This window comes from Schistocerca cancellata, chromosome 11, assembly GCF_023864275.1.
Source record: "Schistocerca cancellata isolate TAMUIC-IGC-003103 chromosome 11, iqSchCanc2.1, whole genome shotgun sequence".
NCBI lineage: Eukaryota > Metazoa > Arthropoda > Insecta > Orthoptera > Acrididae > Schistocerca > Schistocerca cancellata.
The window spans coordinates 38,352,549-38,378,929 of record NC_064636.1 but is presented as its reverse complement, the minus strand read 5'-3'; the positions used below and the strand labels follow the sequence as shown (position 1 = coordinate 38,378,929).

The 26,381-nt window shown below is 42.7% G+C and overlaps 1 protein-coding gene across 2 annotated transcripts in view; it reads left to right on the top strand.

The window, feature by feature from the left end:
- LOC126108485 (ankyrin-3-like) overlaps positions 1-26,381 on the top strand; it is a 512,755-nt gene that overhangs the window by 42,494 nt on the left and 443,880 nt on the right. Inside the window, exon 7 of one of the 2 annotated variants that reach the window (XM_049913740.1) lies at positions 16,374-16,882. The exons of the other annotated variant lie outside the window; for it this stretch is intronic. Coding sequence (XP_049769697.1) covers positions 16,374-16,851 — 478 coding nt within the window. The 3' untranslated portion in view covers positions 16,852-16,882. Of the gene's footprint in view, positions 1-16,373; positions 16,883-26,381 lie in introns of those variants that run through there. 2 annotated transcript variants of the gene reach the window in all.

Here is a 26,381-nt window from a genome sequence, read left to right as displayed (position 1 = left end):
TGAGAAGAATCGGAACTTCTCAAACTCCCTCAAGACCAAACGCAAACACTACATCGGCACACTGAACGTGAACACACTGATGAAGACAGGAAAGATGAAACAACTGACAGACACTCTCGAAAAATTTCAAATCAAAATATGTGCACTGCAAGAAACACGATTCACAGATGAAGACCATTTCAACACGGAGAATTTCAGAATATACAAAGGAAAACCATCGAGACAACTGAAAAACCTAAGGCTTTTTGGCACAGGATTTGCAGTACACAGGTCCATCACGGACAGCATAATCAACTTTTCGTCACCAAACGAAAGAATCAGCACCATCACAGTGAAATCAGCCAATAAATCCTATACAATAATCAACGCACATGCACCGACTAATGACTACAACAGGAAAAACCCGGACGAAATTGATGACTTCTGGACGACAATGGAAGAAACTATCAGAAAAATTCCTGCACATGGAGTCAAAATAATATTGGGAGACTTCAACGCCAAACTCGGAAAAGAAAAGATATACAGACATATCACAGGAAAACATACTCCACACAAGGACACCAACAAAAACGGAAAACATCTGATAGACTTTTGCAAAAGTCACGACCTCGCCATTATGTCAACAAAATTCAAGAAACCAACACGAAAACTTACCACATGGAAATTCCCCAGCAGAAAGCAAGAACTACAAATCGACCACGTAATAGTGCAGAAAGACTCGCAAAAAGAAATTTTGAACATAGACACCCGTAAAGGCTACTTCGACTCAGGCCACCACCTACTACAGATCAGGATTCGTCTTTTGCCCAAGAAAAAGCTCCAGAAGAACAAAATTGTTAGACCAGATCCAGAATACCTTACTTTAAACCAGACACAAATATTACACAAAATTAAAATGGAGGAAACGACAGACTGGACACAATTTTCACGAAGAATCCGAGAGGCCATGAAACTAGCACAAGCAACACGCACACGGAAACACCGTTGGTGGAACCACACATGTGACCAAGCTATTGACCAACGAATCAGTGCATGGAAAAATTTTAGTGCCCATAAATCCCAAGAGAATTGGATGAACTTCTTGAAAACACAGAAGCAATCAAGCAAAATCATTCGCAGTGAAAAACGATAGTATGACAAACGGCGACTGACAGAGATCGAATCGGACTTCATGAAGAACAATACAAGAAACTTCTACAGAACGTTCAGAGACAATATGACTGGATATCAACCACCCAACTTGTGCTTCAGAAGACCGGATGGAACCCTAGAAACCAATACCAAAAACAATTGTGACATTCTGGCAAAGTACTTTGAAAAACCGCTCAACACGAACCCCCCCATGGAAGAAATGATGACAGAAACGAGCACATACAATCCAGATAGTGAACCTCCAACTCTAGAAGAAGTTAAAGAAATAATAAAGTCACTCAAGAATCGTAGAGCACCAGGAGAAGATGGCATCATCGCGGAAATCTGGAAGTTACAAGACCCAGAACTCACCAAAGACATCCACAGGATCTTGGAAGAGATCTGAAAGACCATGAAAATTCCTGACGACTGGAAAACTGCCCTGATACACCCACTACACAAAAAAGGTGACAAGACTGACCCGAACAACTACAGAGGAATATCCCTACTACCGGTCACATACAAGATCCTCTCTAAAGCTTTACTGAACAGACTAGAATGCCAGACCGACCACTTGATTGGGGAATACCAAGCAGGTTTCCGTAAAGGGCGGTCTTGTGCGGAACAAATTTGGAACCTGAAAATGATTTTACAACACAAACAGAACCTGATCATTACCTTTGTTGACTTCAAAAAGGCGTACGACTCTATCGACCAGAAAACTCTCTTCAAAATTCTAGCAGAATACAAAGTAGACAACAAAACACGGGCTATCATAGAGCAAACTTTAACCAACACGACTTTCAAAGTAAAGTTCTGTGGGGAACTATCAGAGCCCTTTGAAATTCGCACAGGTGTCCGACAAGGCGATGGCCTCTCACCTCTCCTTTTCAATCTGGTGTTAGATAAGGTCATAAAAGAATGGGAAACATCACAACAGGGGATAACCTTAGGAAACCTACAGATTAAATGCCTGGCTTTTGCAGACGATTTCGCGATTGTCACGAAAGGTATAAAGGAAACAAAAGACACTATTGAAAACTGCACGAAATCGCTTCCAAAACTGGACTACAGATCTCTTACGAAAAGACACAGTTGATTAGCATAAAGAAACTCTCATCTCTGAACACAAAGTATGGCACGATTTACAAAACGACAAACTTCAAAACCCTCGGTGAAACACTACAAATGAGTGGACATAACAGAGACTCAAACGAAGAAAGAAACTTCGTCCAAACAGGCGTTGGAAGGCCCAATGGTACCGACCGGCCGTCGTGTCATCCTCAGCCCACAGGCGTCACTGGATGTGGATATGGAGGGACATGTGGTCAGCACACAGCTCTTGTGGCTGTATGTCAGTTTATGAGATTGGAGCCACTACTTCTCAATCGAGTAGCTCCTCAGTTTGCCTCACAAGGACTGAGTGCACCTTGCTTGCTAACAGTGCTCGGCAGACCAAATTGTTTCCCATCCAAGTGCTAGCCCAGCCTGACAGTGCTTAACTTTGGTGATCTGGCTGGAACAGGTGGTACCACTGCAGCAAGGCCGTTGGCAGCAATGTTATAAGGGTAAGATAATCCTACAGTAAGAATGGTCCCCTATACCAGGCCAACAAATTCTTAGTAATACTATCAGCTGACTTAATATTCCCTTCAAAATTCTTAACATGAACCTCATATTCAACTTAGTAAGCATTAGACTGGCGTTCCTTAATTAAATGTATTTCTTCCATTCTATGGCCCCCTGGATATTCTTCCTGGTTGTCCTCTACTGATTCGAAACTTGCTGTGGAGTCTTTCCTTTAGGCAACAGGTCCTCTAATGCCCACAAATTGCGCAGCGGAGTTGCCACCTCATACCCAAGAGGTACCTAGGCCAGTGTTGACTTGTGTGTGTCACAGAATGCTGTATTGAATGCCATCGCCCCAATTATCACAGTGAACGATCCCAGTTGCTCTGGCCCTTGTGATGGCAGGCAATCAATGTAGATCTAACATTATGATTGAGGCATTCAGCAAAAGAATGGTTGGGGTAATGTGAAGTAGTGGAAATATGTTTTTACCCCCATCCCTAAAGAGAACTACACAAATGCCTCAACCGACAGACTGGTCAGGATCTACATCTACATCTACATTTATACTCCGCAAGCCACCCAACGGTGTGTGGCGGAGGGCACTTTACGTGCCACTGTCATTATCTCCCTTTCCTGTTCCAGTCGCGTATGGTTCGCGGGAAGAACGACTGTCTGAAAGCCTCTGTGCGCGCTCTAATCTCTCTAATTTTACATTCGTGATCTCCTCGGGAGGTATAAGTAGGGGGAAGCAATATATTCGATACCTCATCGAGAAACGCACCCTCTCGAAACCTGGCGAGCAAGCTACACCGCGATGCAGAGCGCCTCTCTTGCAGAGTCTGCCACTTGAGTTTGTTAAACATCTCCGTAACGCTATCACGGTTCCCAAAGAACCCTGTGACGAAACGCGCCGCTCTTCTTTGGATCTTCTCTATCTCCTCCGTCAACCCGATCTGGTACGGATCCCACACTGATGAGCAATACTCAAGTATAGGTCGAACGAGTGTTTTGTAAGCCACCTCCTTTGTTGATGGACTACATTTTCTAAGGACTCTCCCAATGAATCTCAACCTGTTACCCGCCTTACCAACAATTAATTTTATATGATCATTCCACTTCAAATCGTTCCGCACGCATACCCCCAGATATTTTACAGAAGTAACTGCTACCAGTGTTTGTTCCGCTATCATATAATCATACAATAAAGGATCCTTCTTTCTATGTATTCGCAATACATTACATTTGTCTATATTAAGGGTCAGTTGCCACTCCCTGCACCAAGTGCCTATCCGCTGCAGATCTTCCTGCATTTCGCTACAATTTTCTAATGCTGCAACTTCTCTGTATACTACAGCATCATCCGCGAAAAGCCGCATGGAACTTCCGACACTATGTACTAGGTCATTTATATATATTGTGAAAAGCAATGGTCCCATAACACTCCCCTGTGGCACGCCAGAGGTTACTTTAACGTCTGTAGACGTCTCTCCGTTGATAACAACATGCTGTGTTCTGTTTGCTAAAAACTCTTCAATCCAGCCACACAGCTGGTTTGATATTCCGTAGGCTCTTACTTTGTTTATCAGGCGACAGTGCGGAACTGTATCGAACGCCTTCCGGAAGTCAAGAAAAATAGCATCTACCTGCGAGCCCGTATCTAATATTTTCTGGGTCTCATGAACAAATAAAGCGAGTTGGGTTTCACACGATCGCTGTTTACGGAATCCATGTTGATTCCTACATAGTAGATTCTGAGTTTCCAAAAACGACATGATACTCAAGCAAAAGACATGTTCTAAAATTCTACAACAGATCGACGTCAGAGATATAGGTCTATAGTTTTGCGCATCTGCTCGACGACCCTTCTTGAAGACTGGGACTACCTGTGCTCTTTTCCAATCATTTGGAACCTTCTGTTCCTCTAGAGACTTGCGGTACACGGCTGTTAGAAGGGGGGCAAGTTCTTTCGCGTACTCTGTGTAGAATCGAATTGGTATCCCGTCAGGTCCAGTGGACTTTCCTCTGTTGAGTGATTCCAGTTGCTTTTCTATTCCTTGGACACTTATTTCGAGGATGGGGGCAATGACTTCATTTATTGGATTGGAACCTGTCCTGACAATCACTAAGGATATGATCAAACTAGAACTATGGAACTGGCTTTGGAAGCAGCACGTAGAATATTGGACCAAGATCCATAAACAAAAATAAGGTAAGGTAATGATGCCCAAGCCATGTTTTACAAGAAGCTCTGTAATCTTGGGATTGAACTGGAAAGAGATCAAACCCATGACTGGATTTATGACCGCCCATGTGAATTTCAAAAAACACCTGCACACAGTGGGTATAACGGAAGAAGACCCTAAGTGTAGGATTTTTTATGAGAGTGAAGAAATTGCATCACACCTCATCTTCGAATGCATGGCATTGGAGAGTAAAAGAATCAGAATCTTCGGGACAATTAGACCTGAAGAAATTATGTAGAACAAAAAACTGGTAACGGGGCTCCTTGCACTATTTGAGGGCAGGTGTTCCCATTCCTGTTACCTGTACGATACTGGTAAGCATTATGAGCGTCTTTCGCGCTACCGCGTCATTCCAGCTCTGCAAGAGCGTGGATGTGTGGATGGAGATCATTTTTATGCAAGATGGAGCACCTCCACACATTGCAAATCCAGTTAAGCAGCTGCTGAAGCGCCATTTCGGAAATGCTAGAATTATCAGTCGCCATTTCCCTACGGCCTGGCCATCCCGATCCGTGTGACTTCTGGCTGTGGGGTTACCTGAAAGATGTGTTCAGTGTTCCGATTGCAAACTTAGCTGCATTGAAGGCACGCATTGCACAACACATTCTGAATGTAACCCCGGAAACGCTTCTATCAGTTGTGGAACAAGCTGTTTCTCGGTTTCAGCATGTTGCAGGAAACGGTGGACAGCATATTGAACGTGTTTTGCGCCAGTCACACGGAACTTAATAATCCAATATGATTTTGATTGACGCTTTTTATGCGGTTTTTGGCATCAGTACAAAACCCAATGTGACTAATGCTTTTCATGCGCTTTTGTCCTCAGGATGATTAACAACCTACGTGATTGATACTTTTTATGCGGTTTTTGGCCTCATGACGGTTGAAAACCGATTTTTTCCATCCGATATGATATGACATGACATAGCCACGGTGAATAACTGTATTACACCTGTACACCCATGCAGACTGATTAGTGCAGTCTGTTTATCGTCAAATGTACACCTCAGGCATTGTTGTATGATTCACTTGTCATTTGCAGTTGACCACTATTAAATTATGATGCTTACAGCGCCATCTCTTGCTACATTTTGTAACTATTTATTTTTCTTCTGCCACACGTTTTCCCCCTTCTCCAGTAATATTCTGTTACAATTTTACATCATTCTGACCAGTCGTGTTATTTCTACAGCGGTTTGAAAGTTTGACTTTAATTAGAATCGTTCTGTATATTCCAAACAATCTTTGCCTCTGAGTTTCCTTAGATTCGTCTGTGCTGTAAAATACAGCATTTTCTGATAGCTCATAAAGTTGTCGTTGACTTGTCATGAGAGGTACATGGAATCTCTAAATTGAACTATGTCTACTAGCGCACTGACTGGCTAACAAAATTCATGGAAGAGACAAGATTTCGTAGCTTCACAAACTGAGTTTATTTTATGTTATTAGTTCTGTTAAACTGCTTAAGCAAGAAAGCTCTTAATTTGGTTCTGATATCAATCCTCCGAACAAAAGGTTCACTGCCTATGAAGAAAACAGCAGCCATTCTAGTGGTGGACACAGTGATGTGCTGCTCAGAAAAAAAAAGCAGAAAGCGGGATTTATTGTATGTGCTTGTGCTGTTGAGGCCACTGTAAAGATGTTTATGCAGAGCAGCATTTATTGTTTGCTTTCTTTTCTGTTACTAGCAGTGAGCTCTGCATAAAGGGAAAATATCGGTCTCTCGTTCTATACCTGCACCAAGAACGCTGCAGTATGCTGCTGTGTGGTTGAAGGATGGTAGCCACGTATTTAAAATTTCTCATTTCTTGTGCTGTCTTTCTCTAAATGTTTACCTATGCAAACGTTAGTTGTCGTAAGGCCAAAGGTCAGAGTAACTGCAATTCCCACATTAGCACTACTGTTTGATGCGCTATGTATACCTTTTCTCTTTCTAGGTACATTTGTACAATCTCCATAATAGGATCAACTTATTCTCTCCAAACAATGCAGGGCAATTGGAATTTTTATGGAGTATACTGGTCTTCAAAAATAAGATTTTGGTTCTCCATCAGAGCAGGTATGCAAGACATCTATTACAGAAAGTCTCATAAGTACATGGGCAGGATGGGTTAGCTGGTTACTCCACATACAACACCTGACAAGACAACGAGCCAGACTGCACAAGAGCAGAGCAACTTAGGGTGGTTCCAGATGGTGCTGGCCCTTCCATTCACCTTTCTTGTCAGTTGATTCTCATGATATGTATAGGACTTTAGTCCACTCCTTTCTATAACTCAAACAGGGAGGTATTTCTTGGACAAGGGCGCTGTACTTGCTGCCTAGAAGAGCCACTGTCAAATATCATCTTGGCTGTCTTGCATGTAGCTATCCATAGCGATACTAAATGCTATCTAGTGAATTCCAGTGCTTCATTCTACCAGGAGTTCACTAGTCCATCCACTGCAGTTACTGATCAGTCTGTAACATCCTCAAAGTTGATATGACCTCCAGATAGAACTGCCCTCAGGTAAATACAGTACAAGTCCTCCTTACACGTCTAGTGTGTAGTATTACTCATAACTTTCCTTTAATTTTCAGCTATTTTTAAATGTTTACACAGCTCTTAACTGACTGCCTGATAAACTAGAATTCCTGCCTTCGAGATAATGTTGTCTGCATTGTCTGACTCATTTCTCATTTAGTTGTATCTTGTCTCGCAAACCACTAAAAGCTCATCTCTCCTGTTCATTGTAATGTAACACGAAAACGAATATTCGAAACAAAATACGTATCACCAACAGTCTTTTCAAGATATCCTATGATAATACATATATTTAAACGTAATTCTGTCTGCAGTACTCAAATGTATATTTCGTAAATGCTCTTGATAACCTAAACCGGATAATGTTCTAATTCCCACCCATTATCTTCTTCATTGCCACATGTTACTATATAGTATATGGTAATTGTATGTTTTCCTATCAAAACATCAACTTCAAAGATAGTTTTTCATTCACATCACCTGTATGTCTACAAAGACCTTTATTTTATGTCAGTGGTAAATTCGTAGACGAGTTTGCTAGATTAAATAACCAGAACACACATTAACACGCAACCACAAGAAAACTGTCGAATCTGGTAATTAGAATACATTGAACATAATACTCATTTGACTACCTCTCCTCGGTCATTGGCTGCATTTGTAAATTTCATGTCTAGTTTCACTCCTACCACAGTTGTTTTCATTTGTCAACACATTACGCACAAATTTCTGTGAAGACACTAACTTTGCTCTGCTCCTTTCTGAGAACATTCCAACTATGTTTCTGGATTGCACTGAGATAATAAATTACAGTCATATATTTCATAATGTGTTATCCTAAACACAGCAGTAAACTTAAATTACTAACCACAGGTATATAATTATTACACACACACACACACACACACACACACACACACACAGTTCAGTTTTCAGACATTTTCTTGTACTGTCTTCTCCTTTCTGGCCAAAATCACATTTTTTAATCAATTTCTATATGCAATCATAAATTCTTGATTATTTACAAAAAATATACTTTTTCTACTGAATTATGCAGTCTTTTTACTACTATTTTCAATGACTTATCGAAGATTTTATTCTAACGAGAACAATAGTCCCTACAACTTATACAATGAGTTTTGTATTAATTTTTATATTCTAATGAAGAGTGGGAAATGGGCAAATGGGGTCTGGTTTAGCGAAGAAATTGTTCGTTTCCTATGACAATCAGGATAATTAAGTAAACTTTTAAGAGAACTGGGGAAAACTTTATTCTGAATTTTCATAGCCTAGTTTGGCCCTGAATAATCTGACAAAGATGGACAATTGGGGTATCAAATATACCACCGTTACGTGCAGGTTTGCAAAAAAAGGTGTAATTACTTAAAGAAAAAAATCAGGACAGTTAAGAAAAACTTAATTAATCATTTCAAGGGAAACTGAAATACTTCATTAATAAATGCTACTAGCTATGTAAGTAAAGTGTCAAAAGCTTAATCCCTTCAAGTCCTAACATTTTCCACAAATATAGTTAATTGTTGTGCTATTTGACTATTAAAAAAGCTTCCTTCGAATCAAGTTATACATTTAGGTTCTTTCGAGAACATCAGAGGCTAGGAACGTAAGTGAGATATCAAAAACTTCATCTATTCAAAGTATAGCTACTTCGTGCGTAAAAAGTAGCACTGTTTTAGTATTTAACTAACAAAATGGTTGACTTCTAAGCAAGTATTAAATTGGAGAACCGAAGATGCTAGGAGAAAGGGGATTCATGTTGAGTGGTCTGGGTGGCCAAATCATTTGCTCAAGTTATCCACGGTGTTCTTGAAACTAGTTGAGAACAGTTATGACCCAATAACATCATATCATTGATTGGGACCATGAAGTCCAAGTAGCTGAACATGACCATTTACAGTCAACGTTCAGTTGGACCAGAAAGGCCAGTCCGTTCCATGTAAAACAATCCACACCATTATGAAGCCACCAGAACTTGGCTCCACAGCTCTGTGAGGCCTGTGCCACACTCAAACTTTACTATGAGCTTACCAACTGAAATCGGAACTCATCTGACTGGGGTGCGGTTTTCCGGTCGTCTGGGGTTCAACTGATATGGTAACAAGCCTAGGAAAGACGCTTCAGCTGACGTGCTGTTATCAAAGGCACCCGTGTCGGTCGTCTGCTGCCACAGCCCATTAAGGCCAGATTTAAAGAGGTTGAAAAAATCAGCCAACCAGTTGTAGTGGCCCTTGACCTAGGTTTCGATGTTTCTAAAAATATCTTTTTCAGAAGGAATGGGTCCTGTTACATCACATGATGGAAGATATTTTTAGAAATATGGGAACCCAGGTAAAAGGCTAATAAACCATTGTTTTGCAACTGGTTGGCTGATTTTTTTCAACCTGTCCAGATTTTCACAGTTGCTGTTTCAGACCCATGTTAAGATTTTGAAATGTCACACGTCACCACACTGTCCTGTTGGATACGTTCGTTGTAAATCCAACATTGGTTTCTGCAGCTATTTCAAGCTGTGTTCCTTGTCTGTTAGCACTGACAAATCTACTGAAGTGCTGCTGCTTTCCATCGTTAAGTGAAGGTTGTCAGCCACTGCATAGTCCCTGGTGAGAGGCAATACATGAAATTTGGCATCCAGGGCACACTCTTGACACTGTACATCCCAGAATACTGAATTTCCTAATGATTTCCAGAATGATATATCTCATGGATGTTGCACCAACTACCATTTCGCGTTCAATGTATGTTAATTGTCAACAGAGATGTGTTCAAGTTGGTGGAGGCAACCCTTCCAATGTGCGCTCACCGTGATGTCGCCAAACACGGATGCGACCATCATGATGCTGTAAACAGAACCTGAATTCATCCGAAAAAATGATGTTTTGCCATTCGTAGACCCAAGTTCGTCGTCCAGTACAGCATCGCAGGCGCTCCTGTGTGTGATGCAGCGTCAAGGGTAACCGCAGCCACGGTCTCCGAGATGGTGCGTGCTGCTGCTAACGTCGTCGAACTGTTCGTGCAGATGGTTATTGTCTTGCAAGCGTCACCACCGGTTGACTCAGGGATCGAGACATGGCTGCACGATCCGTTACAGCCATGCGAATAAGATGCCTGTCATCTCGACTGCTACTGATACAAGGCTGTTGGGATCCAGCACGACGTTCTGTATTATCCTCCTGAAACCACCGATTCCATATTCTGCTAACAGACATTGGATCTCGACCAACGTGAGCAGCAATTTCGCGATGTGATAAACCGCAATCCCGATAGGCTACAATCCCACCTTTATCAAAGTCGGAAACGTGATGGTAGGCATTTCTCCTCCTTACACGAGGCATCACAACAACGTTTCGCCAGGCAACGCCGGTCAACTGCTGTTTGTGTATGAGAAATCGGTTGGAAACTTTCCTCATGTCAGCTCGTTGTAGGTGTCGCCACCGGCGCCAACCTTGTGTGAATGCTCTGAAAAGCTTATCATTTGCATATCACAGCATCTTCTTCCTGTCGGTTAAATTTCGCGCCTGCAGCACATCATCTTCGTGGTGTAGCAGTTTTAATGGCCAGTAGTGTAAGTACATCGCCATGTATGCATATACCCAACTTGTATTCAACCAGTATTTGAGACTGAGAGCACTTAGTGACTCGCAACTGACCCCTACGAAATGATGGAAGGATATTTCAGTGTTATTCCAAATTACGATGTAATGTACCTTGGGACATGCATTCATGTCTGGAAGAATATGACATTGTAATTCGGAATAACGCCATCATTGCAATATCGTATTTATTCCTCGACACTGGGCAAACGACTTTCAAATAAAATGTCTCCCCTGTATAGGAATATACATAATGTATGTACAGTTTGTAGGAACATGGTGGGTGTCATATGGAACTTTGTGCTTGGCCATTAGTCGTGCTCAGAGAGCCTAATGGCATACCGGCACAGTAGCCGAGCGTGTTCGGTCATAGGGTTAGCTGCCCTCTGTAATAAAAAAAACTGAGTAAATGGATCAATGATGAACTTAACAAGCGACGTGGGACGTCCACATGGAAGAAAAAGAACGAACAACATGAGATGATAGAAGAGGTAGAAGAAGAAAAAAAGGTGAAGCAACCACTCGTTATATGTGGGGAAATCCCGGTTCAAGTCGCGGTGTGGTACAACTTTTCACTTTCGTCATTCCATTCTACAGCTGATGGTAGTCCATATTCGCAAATGCAAATACATTTCAGGGAGGCTAAAATGTTTTTTGCTTTTTTAAATTTTCGCTCCTCATGCAGAAAAACTGCCGTTCAGGCAAGACATATTCCTTTATTACTTTTTGTCACTACAAATGCTGTTCCTAACGCATTTTGTACACTGTACCCACACATAACAGAAAACGTGGTTGAAAAATCATATCATTGTACGACACATAGTTCAGGATAGATGTTATAAATACTGGCATACGCAAAAATCTACCGCTCCCGGCATGACATTTTAATGTTATGTTTTTATTACTCACTCAATTCGCAACACATTTTGAAGACTGTACCCATGCATCAGGTGTGTTCAAAAATTAGTCGAAAATTTTATTTTCGCGTTCTATATACATCCGATTTGCAAAATTTTTTATAATGTTGTACACATGTCTCCGATGTGTGTTTGCACTTCCAGTTGTTTTGAATATTTAGTTTATTGTTAACGTTCGAAAATGTTACATGTTTTTTAAGTTCTCGGCGAATTTTTATCGTCGAAAAAGATGGATCAAAGAATTTGCAATAAATTTTGTTTGAAAGATGGAATAACGTGCAGGGACGCGTTCTACATTTTGATCGTGGTCTTTGGCGAATCTACTATAAGTAAGACAGGAGTTTACGAGTGGTGCAAACGTTTCAAAGAGGGTCGAGAAGATGTTGAAGACGTCGACCGCTCAGAAAGCGGTAGCATATCACTTACTGACGGCAATGTCGATAAAGTATGGGTAACAGTTTTCGAAAATTGTCGAATCATCATCAGAGAGGTTGCTCATGATTTTGCCATGTCCTTTGGCTCATTCCAAGCAATTTTTCGGACGTTTTGGGCATGAAATGTGTATCAGCAAAGTTTGTTCCAAGATTATGGAACTTCGACCAAAACCGACGCCACGTAGACTTCACCCAGAAACTGCTGAATGAAGTGGACAACTGTCCAGAACTTCTAAAGAAGTTTACAACATGTGACGAAAAATGAGTGTACGGATATGACGTCAGAACTAATGCCCAGTCGTCCTAATGGTAACTGCCTGAAGAACGAAGACCGAAAAGGTTCGGCAAGTTCGATCATGTGTGAAGGTTCATCTCAGTGTTTTCCTCTATTACTGTGGGACAGTGCTTCATGAGTTCCTGTCTTATGATTGTGCGCCCACTAAGGTATACTACCTGGAAGTAACGCGCCGTTTGCATGAGGATATCCGAAAAAGAAACGACCAGAATTGTAACAAAACCGCTCGTGGATATCGCATCACGATAATGCTCCCATCACACCTCAATGCTTGTTCGTGTGGTCTTGGCAAGAAACAAAGCCATTATGTTCACGTGGCCAACCTATTCTTCGGACGTGGACCTCTGCGACTTCTTTCTATTTCCGACGCTGAAGAGAACCATGAGAGGACGTCGTTTTGCCAACATTAATGAGATAATGAGAAAAAAAAAGAGGATCGCGGAAGGAGGTGATAACAATAACGAAAAGTGAGTTCCAGAAATGCTTCCTAGCCTCTAAAAGGAGGCAGTGACATAGGAGTGTTTTATCTGATGGAGATTACTCTGAAGAGAATAAAGCTGATGTTGATGAAGAAATAAAGATCTTCAAGAAAGAGAAAAATTCCCTTGACGTTTTGATGACACCTCGTTTATCAGTGAATGCACCTGCCAAATTATATCACAGTAATACACACATACGTGGAGATATGTTGGCCTCACATGGTCTGAGTGCACCATGCCTGCCAACAATGCGAGGCAGACACAGGTGGTCATCAATCGAGGTGTTAGCCAAGCTCGTCAGTGCCTGACTTCGGTGTTTTGATGGGAACTGGTGTTACCTCTGTGGTAAGGCAATTCGATGCCAGGAATGCCACTCACAAAAGTGTCTGGAGAGCTGTTTCCTGTCACTGCTCACCTGAATGTGGGAGGAGGCTGTCCTGTGTTCGCACCTCGGATACACTGCTATGGGTTGAGACCCCTGCTGTTCCTATAAGCATACACAGGCAGGCAAAGCAGAAACTCCTCCCACCGTAGAATACGTTTATGGGTACTTCAAGATCAGATTCGGAGTGCAGAGTTCCCTATCCTTTAACAGCCTAAACGTTGAGGCATATAAGAGCGCACATAATTGTCAGAACTTACACTTCCAGTATGTGGGCCATCCAGAATACTTGTTACGCGGGAGCAGGAGGTTTGCAGCAGTGGAACATTCCGAAAAATGCACAACGATGGTGACTGTACTTGTTAGTTACAACGCCACTGGTCATATCAATCCGCATGTGGTTTCCGTTGCAACAGCAGTAGATACAAAAACCTGAACCATGTCGACTGCTCTGTGCAAAAGTGCCTGATTCCACAGCTCAGACTTTCACTCACATTTTTAGTATTGTTTGAATCTGTAGATGTGACACTGACCTCTGTCACTGCTAAAAACCAACTAGCACCGTTGCTAGTCTTTACTGTGTAATTGTGACTCCTTGTGAACCAGTGCACACGCCAAAGACAGGTAAAGGCGCCATGTCTCTAACGAGACCACGCCTTGGAAAGTACACTCCTGGAAATTGAAATAAGAACACCGTGAATTCATTGTCCCAGGAAGGGGAAACTTTTTGACACATTCCTGGGGTCAGATACATCACATGATCACACTGACAGAACCACAGACACATAGACACAGGCAACAGAGCATGCACAATGTCGGCACTAGTACAGTGTATATCCACCTTTCGCAGCAATGCAGGCTGCTATTCTCCCATGGAGACGATCGTAGAGATGCTGGATGTAGTCCTGTGGAACGGCTTGGCATGCCATTTGCACCTGGCGCCTCAGTTGGACCAGCGTTCGTGCTGGACGTGCAGACCGCGTGAGACGACGCTTCATCCAGTCCCAAACATGCTCAATGGGGGACAGATTCGGAGATCTTGCTGGCCAGGGTAGTTGACTTACACCTTCTAGAGCACGTTGGGTGGCACGGGATACATGCGGACGTGCATTGTCCTGTTGGAACAGCAAGTTCCCTTGCCGGTCTAGGAATGGTAGAACGATGGGTTCGATGACGGTTTGGATGTACCGTGCACTAGTCAGTGTCCCCTCGACGATCACCAGTGGTGTACGGCCAATGTAGGAGATCGCTCCCCACACCATGATGCCGGGTGTTGGCCCTGTGTGCCTCGGTCGTATGCAGTCCTGATTGTGGCGCTCACCTGCACGGCGCCAAACACGCATACGACCATCATTGGCACCAAGGCAGAAGCGACTCTCATCACTGAAGACGACACGTCTCCATTCGTCCCTCCATTCACGCCTGTCGCGACACCACTGGAGGCGGGCTGCACGATGTTGGGGCGTGAGCGGAAGACGGCCTAACGGTGTGCGGGACCGTAGCCCAGCTTCATGGAGACGGTTGCGAATGGTCCTCGCCGATACCCCAGGAGCAACAGTGTCCCTAATTTGCTGGGAAGTGGCGGTGCGGACCCCTACGGCACTGCGTAGGATCCTACGGTCTTGGCGTGCATCCGTGCGTCGCTGCAGCCCGGTCCCAGGTCGATGGGCACGTGCACCTTCCGCCGACCACTGGCGACAACATCGATGTACTGTGGAGACCTCACGCCCCACGTGTTGAGCAATTCGGCGGTACGTCCACCCGGCCCCCCGCATGCCCACTATATGCCCTCGCTGAAAGTCCGTCGACTGCACATACGGTTCACGTCCACGCTGTCGCGGCATGCTACCAGTGTTAAAGACTGCGATGGAGCTCCGTATGCCACGGCAAACTGGCTGACACTGACGGCGGCGGTGCACAAATGCTGCACAGCTAGCGTTATTCGACGGCCAACACCGCGGTTCCTGGTGTGTCCGCTGTGCCGTGCGTGTTATCATTGCTTGTACAGCCGTCTCGCAGTGTCCGGAGCAAGTATGGTGGGTCTGACACACCGGTGTCAATGTGTTCTTTTTTCCATTTCCAGGAGTGTAGCATGGGCGTCAAAAGAACTTACAGCCTGTTGGCCACTGTACAGTCGTTCATAATTCATTTTCCTGTCTCACCTTTCCATAGAAAAGATCAAGAATCGTTTCCCACAGTTATCAGAATTCTAATATCCATTCTTAAAATATGAAATTGATTTTCAGTCGGAAGGGTGACATTAGCAACTCCATGTGCATGTGATATTTACAGAGGAAGAAAGTGAGTACTTAATTGATTGATGGATTTTGGATTAACCAGGAATGATATCACATTTGGCAGGATAATAACATGAAATTGTTCTAAATTGTCCCTAGCTTAAAAATAGTTCGCTACATTTTACTGCTAACACCGTTTTTAGTATCAGAATTTTGGCGCTATGCTCACTGTAGTGAGGCTGTTGAATACAAAAGATATGGTGCATTTCTGAGGACACACATCAGTGGCTGGAGTTCTATTGTGTGCTCAGGAAGTCAAGATTTACTTGGAGCCAAATTTATCATGATAAACTAGACAAGTGCATGTGTCATTAATTCACTGTCATATCCTGCAGGTTTCACTGTTGCCTTCAGACACATTGCAGCCACAAGACTTCACGTTCTTTCATGTGTGTGCGTGCGTGCGTGTCTGTGTGTATGTGTGTGTGTGTGTGTGTGTGTGTGTGTGTTTTTTTGGAAAAAATTATTAGAACATCTGTGGCTTTTTGCAGGACATTATCTGGAGACGAGAAGGGCAGGAGGCTGATCCAGGCAGCTATGCAGGGCTCAATGGAGGATTTGCAGGCCCTGCTGGCGGCTGGAGTGAACGTGGAGGCGAGAGGCAGGAACGAGTGGACCCCCCTGCATTGGGCAGCTGGCAAGGGATATGAGGAGATGGTGAGGCGTCTGCTGGCGGCAGGTGCGGACGTGGGGGCAAGGGACAGGTTCCAGCAGACGCCGCTGCACTTGGCTGCGTGGGGCGGCCGCCCGGCCGTCGTCAGGCTGCTGTCGGCGTCCTCTGCCGACCCCAACGCCAGGGATGTGGACGGGTGGACGCCGTTGCACTCTGCAGCATTCAGAGACAAGGCGGAAGCAGCGACGGCGCTGCTGGAGGCAGGGGCCGACAGGGGGGCCATAGACAACAATGGGAGAACCCCGCTGGACATCGCCAGACAGAACAACCACCAGCAGGTGATAGACGTGCTATGATCAACCTGTGAACTAAAATAAATAAACCTTTTTACAGTACTTTTCGTTGTTTTCAGAAAAAAGCATACAAAAAAGCATTCTTACACTGTGAGTAAAACTCCTGTAGTAACACCAGATGGATACCACAACGATAAAAGCAGCGGTATAATGAAAAGTAAAAAGACTCGAGCTTCCATTCTTGAAAACTAGGTAAAAATCGAGAAATATTCCATTAACAATAAACACTAGGTATCTGCAACACATTATGTGATCAGAAGTATATGGAGACAAGACTGAAAATGACATACATGTTCGTGAAGTCCTCTAGCGGTAATGCTGGAATTCAATATGGTGTTGGCCCACCCTTAGCCTTGATGATAGCTTCCACTCACCCAGGCATAAGTTTAATCAGGTGCTGGAAGGTTTCTTGGGGAATGGCAGCCCATTTTTGACAGATTGCTGCACTGAGGAGAGATTTTGATCTGTGTCAGTGACGCCTGGCACGAAGTCGCCATTCCACTACAGGGACGTTATTGCTGTGTAACCACTTTGCCACAGGCCGTGCATTACCAGCAGGTGCTCAATCGCTTTGTAAGATGCAATTGGCATCCCTGAATTGCTTTTCAACAGTGAGAAGCGAGAAGGTGCTTAAAACATCAATGTAGGACTGTGCTGTGATAGTGCCCACCCCTCCCCCCTTATGAAAAACACGACAACACCATAACACCACCGCCTCCGAATTTTACTGTTGGCACTACACACGCTGGCATATGACGTTCACCGGGCATTCGCCACACCCACACCCTGCCATTGGATCGCCATATTGTGTACCGTGATCGTCACTCCACACAACGTTTTTCCACTGTTAAATCGTCCATTGTTTACGCTCCTTACACCAAGCGAGGCGTCGTTTGTCATTTAACGGCGTGATGTGTGGCTTATGAGCAGCCGCTCAACCTTGGAATCCAAGTTATCTCAACTCCCGCCTAACTGTCATAGTACTTGCAGTGGATCCTGATGCAGTTTGGAATTCCTGTGTGATGGTCTGGATAGATGTCTGCCTATTACAAATTACGACCCTCTTCAACTATCGGCAGCCTCTGTCAGTCAACAGACGCAATCGGCCTGTACGCTTTTATGCTGTACGTGTCTCTTCACGTTTCCACTTCACTATCACATCTGAGAAAGTGGACCTAGGGATGTTTAGGAGTGTGGAAATTTCGCAAACAGACGTATGACACAAGTGACACCCAATCACTACGTTCAAAGTCCCTAAGATCCGCAGACCACCCCATTCTGCTCTCTCACGATGTCTAGTGACTGCCTAGGTCGCTGATATGCAGTACCTGGCAGCACAATGCACCTAATATAAAAATGTATGTTTTTGGGAGGTGTCCGGATACTTTTGATGTCATATTGTTTCCAATTACTGAAAAATGCTTGATAGAAGCATGTTTGGTAGTATCTAAAACCACTGTAAATTTATCCATCGACAAATTTTTGCTTTGTATGGTCTGTAATCAAAATGCAATTTCAGTTCAGATCTAAGAATAAATTTACCTCTCTGTTTGCTGTGCAGATAGTGCAAAAACGGGTGTGACATTTTATAAAAATATTCATACCACTTTAGCTCTGATCTCAGAGTAAATTTACACACGTGTCTGCAGTAACCATAGTTCAGTAGCTATTGTGTTAATTTACAGTCAGCCGCTGGTACCAATATACACACCACATTATTTGCTTATCATGAGAAGTCATATTATCAGTCTATTGTCAATTATTAAGAATGGTATAACAATCTCCAAACATTTCCACACAGCTATGATGCTGCAGTTACAAGACATGTTATCACGTGTCGGGTAACATGGGTCATCACAGCCACATTACAGGGAGCAGCAGCAAATGTTCCACCTTCCCACATTTCCCTTCTGTCCACGTTCAGTGAATTTTTTTCAGCCCAGCGCGTCAGCAGAGCACCTGCAGAGGCTGCAACACAACAAGCCGAACCTCAGCTGTTAGTCTGCTGATGGCTCAAATGGCTCTGAGCACTATGGGACTTAACATCTGTGGTCATCACTCCCCTAGACTTAGAACTAATTATACCTAAGGACATCACACACATCCATGCCCGAGGCAGGATTCGAACCTGCGACCATAGCGGTCGCGCGGTTCCGGACTGAAGCGCCTAGAACCGCTCGGCCACCACGGCCGGCTTAGTCTGCTGAGCTACGGCTTGTGGTAACTGGAAATGTGAATTTGTGAATCCCGTCAGTACACTTAGCAAGTCACACAGCTCGTAAACTGTACACCACTCCCAATGAATGAAAGGCAATCGTGTTCTTAATATTTCGAAAAATGGATACTTTACAATTTGTCAGAATACATGATAAATAATTATGGTGATCAATCTCCATTATCAAACAGGTTATTTCCACTGACTACCAGCAAGCAGCAAGAGTATCTTACAAGCCGTGATATAACGAGAATGTAATATAGCCCAACAGAGATTCAAAAACCAAGTGCTAATCCATGAAACAAGTATGTATTTTGCTTGTGGCAAAAGAGGCTGAAGCAGCCACCAGACGTCATAACACAGTCACAAATGGTACACAGCACAGGCAAAAAGAACGTTAATATAATCTTCATATTATTATGCCTACTTTTCGGCATCAGACTTCAATAGTAAAAAGAAATGTAATTGCCCTTCAGGCACAAGACAGATTGTCAACCATCAATGCAACACATCGCACAACGCTAAACACAAAATGTGAAATACATCCAGCAGAATGGTATAATTGAGGTGGTAATTAAAGTAACAAATCTACATGAAGTAAAATTCTAGACATTGGCCCATAAATGATGTTAGCAATTCTAATCATGTTGCTGTAAATATAAATAACTGAGTTGTTCATATCTCCATTGATGCAAGTTATACAGTTACTCAGACTTCCATTAAACAATAAAATGGAATAATTCTTCTGAATTTTTCTAAAAGTTAAGCTATCTCATGTCGATGAAAGTAACAACAGCTCTAGAAAAAGAGCCTTCCACACTTCAGTAACTCGATGGAACCATACTGTCCTTCTCTTAGGGAGTCATCATTCACAGGTTCAAACCTTGACAGTAACTTTTCGATTAACCTCCAGTGCTTGGAGCTAATATTTTATAAATGAGTACCATATATTGCTGGTCACTGCATTATTCTAAGAAAGACTAAGTCAAAAATTCTCAGTTTAAGAAGCTGTGTGGCTTCTCCAGTATTTTAGAATGTGTGCAAAGACAATTTTATTTATGCTAGAAAACAAATGTCATTTTTGCAGTACGTGTTAAACATCTAAAAACTATGAAAAGAATGGCAGTGGAGTGGGAAACCACAGGGCACTGCTGAATGTAGACCCAGTGCCACATGAAAAAATAGATTTTATTGCTGAGTTGAAAGAAAAAATCACTTACTTGATAGTGTGAAGTACATTAGCATATTACAGGATATTACACACATATTTCAGTTCAGAGTTACTACTAAGAAGAAACAGAAATTTCCCCCATTTCTCCGTCATACTGCTTCCTTCAAGCAAACACTGTCACACGCAGGGAACATACAGAAACGAAAACACGTGTTACACAGAGAGCACGTGATGAAAACATGTGCTGTAACCAGTTTAGTTTACTTCCTGATGCAGAAAAAAATAAATAAAACATGAAGAGGCATACATGATGCATAGGAAATGAGGTTGAAAGATGGTTCAAAGTCGTTCTGATGCAGATTACCAACATTTTGTGCGTGCAACGTATAGCTACTGTGTCGCTAGGACAGCAAACATGACTTTGCAATGGCGTAATATATTCACTGAACGAGTATCTACAAAAGAATAACCTCGTAAATGCCAACCGGCACCGATTTCGCAAACGCTGATCACTTGTACTGCATCTCCATTTTCTTCGAATTACAGCCTGAAAGCATTTAATCAAGTGAGATATGTGTGTCTAGCATATCTTGAGTTCCGGAAAGTATCTGAGTAGGTACCTTAAAAACGCTTGTCAGGTAAAGTACGACTTTATGGGGCCCCAACTGAAATTTGCATCCGATGAATGGTTTCTTAGAAGGGGTTTTTTCCTTGCATGGAGAGTAATCGGCATAAATAGAAGTAACTTCAGCTTTTCTTCAGCAAAGTGCATTATAATCCTCGATGTTCATGTTCAACAGGATGAGTCACTAACTATTTCCACAAACTCCGAAAATATGATTGGAGCTGAAAAGTTTGTGGGACAAAAGTTGCATGGGAAAACGGGAGCCAGAATATGATGTTCGTACTTAGTTAGGTGCGGTCGCTTCAGAGAAATGAAGGTCAACTTGGTTTTTTTTAAAATGGGATGCTACAGTTTGGTGCTTATTTTCTGATACTGGCTATCGAGACGAATACAATAACATGTAAATGTAAGGTCTTTGAAGGTCGACGAAGATAACAAAGGTGGCACGAACGTCCATTTACAGAAGGTGTTCGAAGTGATGACCATTGGTATAAATGCAGTGTTGCAATAATCTTATCGTGGATTGAGTGGTATTCCTTATAACATCGGTACTTATGGAAGCACACGCTCCGACAATTCCCTCTCGCATATCTTCAGGTGTAGTTGGAACGTCTTTATAAACTATGCCTTTTACAAATCGCCACAAGAAAAGATCCAGAGGCAAGTGTGGTGAACGAGCCAGCCACGACACATCTCCTCCGCGTCCAATCCAACGATTTGGGAATTGTCTCTGCAACCAATTTCTAGCCTTCAGCGAAAAATGTGCCAGACACCGATTGTGTTGATAACACATTCTGTTCCTTGTTCCCAAAGGTATTTCTTCCAATAACAGACCTAATGTTTCTTGCAGTAATGTGGTGTACTTCCTACCATTGAGATTTGCTTCGATGAAACAGGGGCCTATAATTCTGTCCTCCAAAATCCCACACCATACATTCACTGACCATGGTTTGTGGTGTGCGACTTGCCGCAGCCAACATATTTAAATGTACGACGTGTAGGGTGAGTACGTTGAGGGTATCTTTCAGTGTACAAGTCTCTAGCTCTCAATTAATTTCGTTGGCATTCTCCGTAAATGAAGTACATCGACTTGTTCTTGGAAAGAATACATCATTCACTCATTTTCAGTTGCCCAATAATGCATGTTACGCAAATTAACATTTCTACGGTTCGTGAATGTGGCCTCTTCAGTAAATAAAATCAAATTACTAAGTGTGTCAGCCCTCTGAATGTGAAGTTGAGCCCATCGGGAGAATTTAATGATACATTTACAATCCATACCAGTTAATTCTTGATGGAGTCTGATATGATAAGGATGATATTTATGGCGATGCAGAACTCGAACTCTCATACAAGATTCCCTTGCGATTTGACGCGAACTAACAGGAGGATCTCTAACCACAGTGGCACGAGTACCAACATCAATTTCCTCATTAGTAAGTTTTCTTTGGCGGATATGTTTCTGATGTGTTAAAGATCCAGTTGATATCAATTTATCTTACACATATTTAAATGTACGACGTGTAGGGTGAGTACATTGACGATATCTTTGAGGATATCTTTCAGTGTATAAGTCTCTAGCTGTCAGTTAATTTCGTTGGCATTCTCCGTAAATGAGAAGCATATCGACTTGTTCTTGGAGGAATACATCATTCACATTCGTTTGATTCGACGATACAAGTCGCACTGTTCCTGTTAGTGTTGTATTGCGAAACCGTCGAATGGTGTTTACATGTCAACGGCACGTTAGATGGATACGCCGTATTCGACAACTAGTTACTATTTGCACGATATACGAGAGAACATGTGCTTCGATAAGTGCCGAAGTGATAAGGAATGCCACTCAATCCATGATAAGAAGATTGCAGCACTGCACTGATACCAATGGTCATCACTTGGAACAACTTCTGTAAATGGACTTTCATGCCACCTTTGTGACCTTCACTGACCTTACTGTTACACATAATTGGATTAGTCTCGATCACCGCTATCAGAAAATAGGTACGAAAGTATATCATCCCATTTAAAAAAAAGCAAATTTGACCTTCAAATCTCTGAAGCGATACCACCTAGCAACAAAAAATCGACATATTCTTGCTACAGTTATCCCATGCAACTTTTGTCCCACAAACTTTTCAGCTCCTATCATACTTTCGGAGTTATTCTTGATGGCAATAGTTAGTGACTCACCGTGTATTTTAATGGCCTGCCATGATTGTATTCGTTATCTCAGGTTTTGCTATATTATATAAAGAATAAATCTTCAGAACTTGCTAACAGTAAAAAAAGTGCAAGGATTGGCAACTTGCTTCGAATCATCAGATATATGAAACTATGGTTTTCAGAAAATACAAAACCAGTATTCCGCGATTTCTATTTCGCTAAGCCAAAACTGCAATCAGCAAACTCATATATTTGACGGTAATAGTTTGTACGGCTGCAAACATAATGATCGCATGGGTTTGGTTGTAGGTAAAACAGCTGGCAGGCTTTGGTTCTTTTGTAGGCTGCTGAGAAAATGCCGTGTACAAAGGAGATTGCATACAATGTACAATATAAAATCTGAAGATTCTTGAAGTATGTTGTACCCACAGAAACTGCAACTAAGACGTCATGTTAAGTGTAGTTATAAAAGGCACCAGATGTATTTGATCAAATCACTGTGTAAGGGTCAGAAGTAATAAGATCAGACTAATTACAGGAGGTAACTGGAAAGTTATTCTTCCTGTGATCCATATGCGAATGGAACAGGCCGAGTTGCTACTGTGACGGGGTATGTGGAGTGTGCTCTGCCATTCACTTAAGTGGTTTGCAGACTATGGATGTTGACGTAGAAATGTTCAGAATACCACCTGCACAACGTACAGTAAATAGGAGACAGGACTCTGTGATAGTGTTGATTAATTCCTTAGAAGATTGGGCCAAGGAAAAAGATTGTTTTCAGTACATTCGTATGAGGTAAAATTTCCCATACATCAGTCCGAAGGTCTCTGCACTGATGAAGAAAGCAACCTGCAGCATCATTCCACATTTTACCTTGAGTGCTAGTTTTCTATGTTTACTGAATAGCGTTTCATTAAAAAGGTTGTCTTTCTTCGAAAATGTCCCATTTAATTTCCAGGATCGTCCGAAGAATCCTTCCCTCTACGGAATGCTGTCCTCTTAAGGTCATTGCAACACACTTTTAAAACTCGTTTGAAGGCTGTCATCACGTCTACCTGACAAGGATTGCCAGTACTGGGGCAATGCTATAAAACAGGTTGCTATATTCTGTTGTATGCGAATTATTGCTCAGATGGACCTCACTTCCAGTGAATCATCATACCAAATTAAGTGCCTCATGCTTTGTAGATGCCGACAAACTAGTTAGCTGAGAGTCTGCCATCAACTTGCAGGCCGACAGCCCTGTGATAATACTGATCACTGATAATATTGATCACATCGAAAGTGTCAAAGCGGGCTGACTTAACCTTTCTCTGCTTGTGCTACAAGGAATGTAACGCGAAATAATATAGAAATACCTACACAAATATTTCTGCCCGAAAACTGCGTAGTGTTGCCTGTTAGTTACCTGAAATGAAACTTCCTGGCAGGTTAAAAATGTATGCCGGACTGAGACACGAACTCGAGACCTTTGCCTTTCGCAGGAAAGTGCTTTACAATAATTTTTTTTAATTATCAGAATGGTACTATCATGACGCTTCAGTAGACCATACTCAAATCGCCATGTAATATAAGCTGCGAATGGGAGAACAAATTAATTATGATAACAAAATAATAAATAAAAGGAGAAAGGGAAAAAACGAGAACGTAGCCGACAAACCACCACCAAGCTAACATGATATGCATCAACAATTATTTTTGTATGTTCTTTTAGTATTTTTTTAATTTTATTTTGTGTTTTTTAAACATTTTATAATTTGTAATATAATCTAAAAATAGAAGGAAAACGAAAGCAAAGCAAGAAATATCCCAATTTGATTGCAAGGATTGTATACATTCATGTGTATCTACACTTCATCGATACGATGCAAATCAGATGGGAACATACATAACAAAGAGAAACACTAATCATCAGAAACATTAAATTAATCAACACCTTGCTGGCGGAAAACAAGATTTAACATGTTGGCGAAGTGATCTAGATATCGAGGCATTCGCAAGCACGTCCAATAGGCAGTGACCATGTACTGCATGAAGTTCACGTGATCTCCTCCCTCGCCTTCTACAACATAATGAATGAAGTGTCCCAGCAACCACATAACGGTAATGGGTTTTCGACCGTGGAAAGAAAGAAGAATCTGGGCGCAATATGGTGTTCGTAGTGTACGCAATCTCAGAAGATCGATTAAGGAACGCCAATTGTGTCCTTATGCAAGACCAGTTTGCCATACGACCTCCACAAGTAAAGCGATGTCGTATCGCATCTTTAGACATACAACGACTACATAAATTCATGTCATGAAGCCCAATACGGAAAAGCCGCTCGTTCGTTGGAATCAAGTTATTTACTACCTTACACCACGAGGACGCTACGCGCATAGGCAAAATCGGAAGACTGATATTGAACCAAACTGTCGTCCAGGTTGTTTGCGGCGATTCTCGTTCAACGAGGTTCGGGCAAGGGACTGTTTCCCAACGAGTCTTTAGGAATTTCATGGTGAGGACAGGTCTCCACAAGATGTCAACCCCTAAATAGCTCACTGCAAGATATAAGTCACGAATGTGTTTTTATTTATAATTTATGCGACCAACATCAATAGGGTTGGGGGTTGTTTTGGGGAAGCAGACCAGACAGCGAGGTCATCGGTCTCATCGGATTAGGGAAGGACGGGGAATGAAGTCGCCCGTGCCCTTTGAAAGGAACCATTCCGGCATTTGCCTGGAGCAATTTAGGGAAATCACGGAAAACCTAAATCAGGATGGCCGGAAGTGGGATTGAACCATCGTCCTCCCGAATGCGAGTCCAGTGTCTAACCACTGTGCCACCTCGCTCGGTCATCAATAGGGGGTTCAAGACTAGCAGGACGTATACAGAAAAATAAATGAGACATGAATGTGTGAATTTCTTGCGTCATCGTCAAAATAGCCCAGCGCACATATAGCATCTGCGTCTTCCTTCGTATATCAGTCAAGTTCAAGAGGAGTTCCATAATTCTCCACCACATAACACAGGACCAGAAATCTGCAGTTCATCACAATATCGACAAAGCCTTTTGTTGGTACCCTCCACTTGGTTGCAAATCGAAGAACCCCAATCGACTTCCGGTAGGATTTTCCCAATTGTGAGCTCTATTTGCACACCACAAGTGAGGCGAGCAGTCTTCACCACTTCCACCAGGCACTCATGAGAAACGAGCATGGCCTCAGAATCCCCTGGCGGCGCAAATGCCACATCTTGTAGCCTACCGCACACTGCACCCTCAAGATATGGAGGCAGGAGCACCTCCACATCCCAGGTGAGGCACACCCGCAGATGCACTGAGTGGATTTATTTACAACCCTGAACGATAACATTTCAG